Source organism: Saprolegnia parasitica (genome assembly GCF_000151545.1).
Source record: "Saprolegnia parasitica CBS 223.65 unplaced genomic scaffold supercont2.230, whole genome shotgun sequence".
In the NCBI taxonomy this organism is placed as follows: domain Eukaryota; phylum Oomycota; class Saprolegniomycetes; order Saprolegniales; family Saprolegniaceae; genus Saprolegnia; species Saprolegnia parasitica.
The window spans coordinates 19,152-23,304 of record NW_012156624.1 but is presented as its reverse complement, the minus strand read 5'-3'; the positions used below and the strand labels follow the sequence as shown (position 1 = coordinate 23,304).

The following is a 4,153-nucleotide window of genomic DNA, read 5'->3' as shown; positions in this document are numbered from 1 at the left end:
GGGCGCGTCCAGCGTCAAGGTGACGTACCTCTCGGCGGATGGCGTCCGTCGCACGGTGATTGCCAATCAGACGGCGAGTCCGGTCGCGATCCTCGCGTGCTTTGTCGGTGGCCGCGCGCCGCAGTCGGACTACCCGTCGTACGTCATGGACATGCTCGCGCAGGCACGCAGGGCGTCGGATCGTCGTCACGTACTCGAACGGGGACGAGGCCATGATCCTCAACTTCATCGCGCTCCTCTCGCTCCTCGGGTATGGGTACTATAGCGTTTGTATCTGCCTCTACCTGCGACGGCTGCGAAGCTGGCTCGCGGAAAACACCGCCAAGAACACGGAGCCGCAGCGGCGCTACAGCGTCGCGAACGCCAACATCAGCTGCATGGTCTGGATGCACCACCGGACGTCGATGAAGTTTGTGGGCTTCGTGAGCTTCCTCGCGTGGCACATTGACGCCGCCAAGATTCGCTGCGCGTGGGCCGCCGCGATCGACGAGATGGCGACCGACGCCACGTACAGCTGCAGCGTCGACAGCCTCGGGCACCTCGACGGCGTCGTTAGCCTTGCGTCCTTTGCGTGGATCTTCTTCGCCCTTGTCTACATGGACCTGTTGCCCGGCGTCACGATTCAAACGCGCGGGTATCTGGTGACGACGGTGCTTCTGGGCGCGCTCCCACTCTCGCTACTCTCATTTCTGATAGCCGAGCTCTGCAAGCTCCGACGGACGCTGCCCGGGTTCTCGATGGTGCACGAATATCTCTTCTTGGCGCTGTCGTGGGGCGCGGTCATGGCGCTCCTGCGCACGTCCGTGCTTTTAGCACCGACGATAACGCTGCTGGAGGCTGCGTTGCGGGTCGTTGGCGTCCGTCGACAGGCCATTGACCCCGAGAGCGCGTGGGCGGGTGTCATCGGACATAGCTACTGGGTCGACGCCAGTGGGTACCGCCCGTCGCCCGTGTCGTACGTGCCGCTGAGCCTCCTTCTGGAAACCCCGCACATGGACGTGCGCCATGTAATCGACCACGCGTATGGTGCCAACGACGTCCGGCGCCACTGCGACCACCCCGAGTGGGTCGCGTACCAATGCGAGTACGTGGTGTTTCTGGCCCACTAAGTCGAGGCCATTCGTCCTCTATTTGATGGCGCCTGTCCTTCGTACTGCAATATCTCGGAGGTAGATGCTACCAGCTCTTGCTCGCCCAGCACCCGCGGCGGTGCGCTTGACGCAAGGGCTCGCGCGATCATCGCTGCTGCCATTCGCTTCCGTCGTCAAAACTGCATACATGCAGCGCGTCGGCGCTAGGAGCCCTTGGGGTCCCATAATTTAAATGAATGCAAAAAATCAATTTGCGAATGGCGCGCTCTCCAAGCGGCGCCGAGACTACGCCGACAGCTCCTCTTGCTCGACGTGGTGAGCTTCTTCAGCGCGCACGATTCCGGGCACCTGGTACGTTCCCGCAGTGGCTTAATCAATCAATCAAACGTGTTCGCGTTGAAATCAAATGAACAAAAACTAACTCAAAGACGCCATCTTCGCATACGTAGCGCTACGCCTGGATGCGTGGGAGTTGGCACCAGCACTTGGTCAGTCGCAGTGGCTCGCAACAGAGAAAGGACCTCTTGGCGTATCGAAGCAGGCGCGGGCGACGACCAAGTGCGACTACCGATATGCTAAAAACGACGTTGCTCTTGGAGTAAGCTTACGCTCGTGCTTCAGGCGTCGCGTCGCGCGCTCAAGAACCGAGGCAAACACACGAGACGCAGTCGCACAGCTCTAAAGTGGCCGGGGCCAAGAGTCCCGCCGTCACTGCTATAAGGAGCTTCAGCGTCCGTCCATTGAATAATACTGGTAGCTGGTTTGAGAGTACCCTTTGAAGTGTGAAGGACGAGGTCACGTTGCACTTGAAAAGCGTCAGGTCGGTGCGCTTTTTCTGGATATGGACCGTGCCACTGGGATTCAAATGAGCACCTCTTTGTACGAAACGGTGCATGTTCGCTGGCTCTAATATCAACTTGATAGAAAAGCCGTCCTTGTCGGGCAAGGCCAGTGCGCTGCTTTGGTGTGGCTAGATGACATTAGCGATGGATCGTGGTTTAGCGTCGACGCTCGCTCGCAGGTACACACGAAGCGACCGATTTCTACACCACTGCTGTGCCCTTTTTTTGCATTTTGCAACTGTTTGGATGCCATGGTGGCGCTCACATTCTGTCGAGCGCCTTTTGTCCAGTCGGTGGATTTCTGCTTCGTAAGCAAACGGCCCGCGCTTCGACCCCGTCCGTGCGCTCCTTTTCCCGTCGTCCATGGGATTTACAAGGTATTTCTCTCGCATTGTAAAACACATTCTCTCACGTTTCTCCCTTGGTAGGCAGACCGCGAGAAGGAAAATCATTGGCACACAAGAGGAGCAGCAGTTGCCAACCCGGCCCCGGCTCTGGCAAGAGATGAAACATACCCTCGTGCGCGTGGACGTGGCAGAATCGCTGCCACGGTGGAAGGTGGTGACGTTGCTCGGGTTGGCGCCGCTGCTACTCTTTTGCTATCCATCGCAGGTACGTCTCCTATCCTATCCGATCCTATCCTATCTTATCTCGTTGTCCTAGCTTGGAGCAAACGTAGCCTAATCGTCATCGCACACTTGTAGTTGCAGTGTAGAGCGATTCGATTCCAGTCCCAGAAGCACACTGGCTGCTGGATCATACAGTGTCTTGCAAACGCTGTACTTCAAACAGTGTCTGTGCAGCGAAACAGCAGTTCGAATCTCGCATCCAGTCGACAACTCGCTCGTCATGGCCGAGGAGTGGGGCGACTGGCCGATCGACGACGAGAACACGCAGCTGATGGACCTTCATCCCTTCTGGGACCAAGAGCCTCGGGTCATCCCGTACGGAGCCGTGAGTGGCACGTGACGACGAGCGCACTCGCGGCCGCAGCGCGCGCGGCGGCGTAAAGTGTAGTACCTGCGACGCGCTCCCGCAGTGCGATGACCCAAAGGGAACGATCTCGCTGTACGGACACGGGCTCTGCGCGATCGCCGACGCAGCAATGGCGGCGAGAGCGAGCATGATACCGACTGCGCATCGTCTGGGTGCTCTTGCCACGGCGAGCTGCCACGGCGGTGGACACTTGGTGGACTTGGAACTTCGGATTGTTACGCGCGCCAAGATGGTCATGCACACATGCGCTTTCGATGCTTCGCACCGAGTTGAGCGCCTATTTGTGCGCAACAAGAGTGCCTACTCACTGGTTTCTCTCTGGCGACGACGCATTCTCTTTGCAGCGAGGCCACTGGCATCCAGCGCACTCCTGTGCACGCGCCTTCTCAAGTTATTGAATCTAGTTTATGCAGTTGATGCATATCGAGTATGCAGTCGGCCTCCACAGGGATGCTCTGCCAGTGTTGTGCGCAGTGGCCCACTCGTCGGCTTTGTCGGCTTTGCTACGGCGCCACCATACATGGCGCCACCGTACGTACGTAGTACTATCCAGATATGAACCAGAAGAACACCAGCTGACTTGATAGTAGTACCAAGTCAGCTAGCTGCCCTGGTGTTCTTCAGCCCCAGCGGTCGGCTCTTTTCACTCCTCTTCAATACCACCTCGTGCTGACTCTTCCCGCACCAAGAACAACGTCGACCACACGCGCTGTGCAACGCCGTACAGCGCGTGCGTGGCCAACCACACGTCCGGCAAGGCCACCGTTGTCACAGGCAGCACGGTGACCGGTATCAACGCCATGGGCAACGTCTCGACCGCCGGCATCGACGGCGTGTCCGTCGCCACGTCCACGCTGCCACCTCGGCTCATGCAACCACGATGTGCAAGCCGCGATCGCTCGGACGGTCGCGATTGCCATCGCACGTCATCGTCCCGCCGTCGTCCCGCGCCGAAGCCGAGGGGTCAACAACGATCCGGAGGTCGTCGAAGCGATCGCTCGGGACGTCGTCGCCGCGATCCAACGCCATCGTCCCGCCCCTTCCCGCACCGAGGCGATCTCGACGAGCCCCGTTTCTACGGACTGGAGCATGGCCAGGACGTGCAACGGGTCAAGTCGACGGTCGAGGCTTACGTCACGCAATGGTGCATGCACACTACCTGCCCCGTCCAAGCTTGTACGTACCATTATATCTCGATGAACCGTCACTGAGGTGCTTGTAGTG

The 4,153-nt window shown here is 59.0% G+C and overlaps 3 protein-coding genes across 3 annotated transcripts; 2 read left to right on the top strand and 1 right to left on the bottom strand.

The window, feature by feature from the left end:
- Positions 1 to 12: 12 nt before the first annotated feature.
- SPRG_16044 (hypothetical protein) lies at positions 13 to 1,109 on the top strand (the record flags this gene model as incomplete). The annotated part of the gene is made up of 3 exons (XM_012355336.1): positions 13 to 138; positions 164 to 256; positions 302 to 1,109. Coding segments are annotated over 3 exons (1,027 nt in total), but the record flags the coding sequence as incomplete, so codon positions are not given.
- Positions 1,110 to 2,782: 1,673 nt separating this feature from the next.
- On the top strand, positions 2,783 to 2,943 carry SPRG_16043 (hypothetical protein; the record flags this gene model as incomplete). The annotated part of the gene is given in 2 exon segments (XM_012355335.1): positions 2,783 to 2,877; positions 2,886 to 2,943. Coding segments are annotated over 2 exon segments (153 nt in total).
- A 649-nt stretch (positions 2,944 to 3,592) lies between these two features.
- Positions 3,593 to 3,946, bottom strand: SPRG_16042 (hypothetical protein; the record flags this gene model as incomplete). The annotated part of the gene is made up of 1 exon (XM_012355334.1): positions 3,593 to 3,946. A coding segment is annotated over exon 1 (255 nt), but the record flags the coding sequence as incomplete, so codon positions are not given.
- Between the last annotated feature and the right edge of the window lie 207 nt (positions 3,947 to 4,153).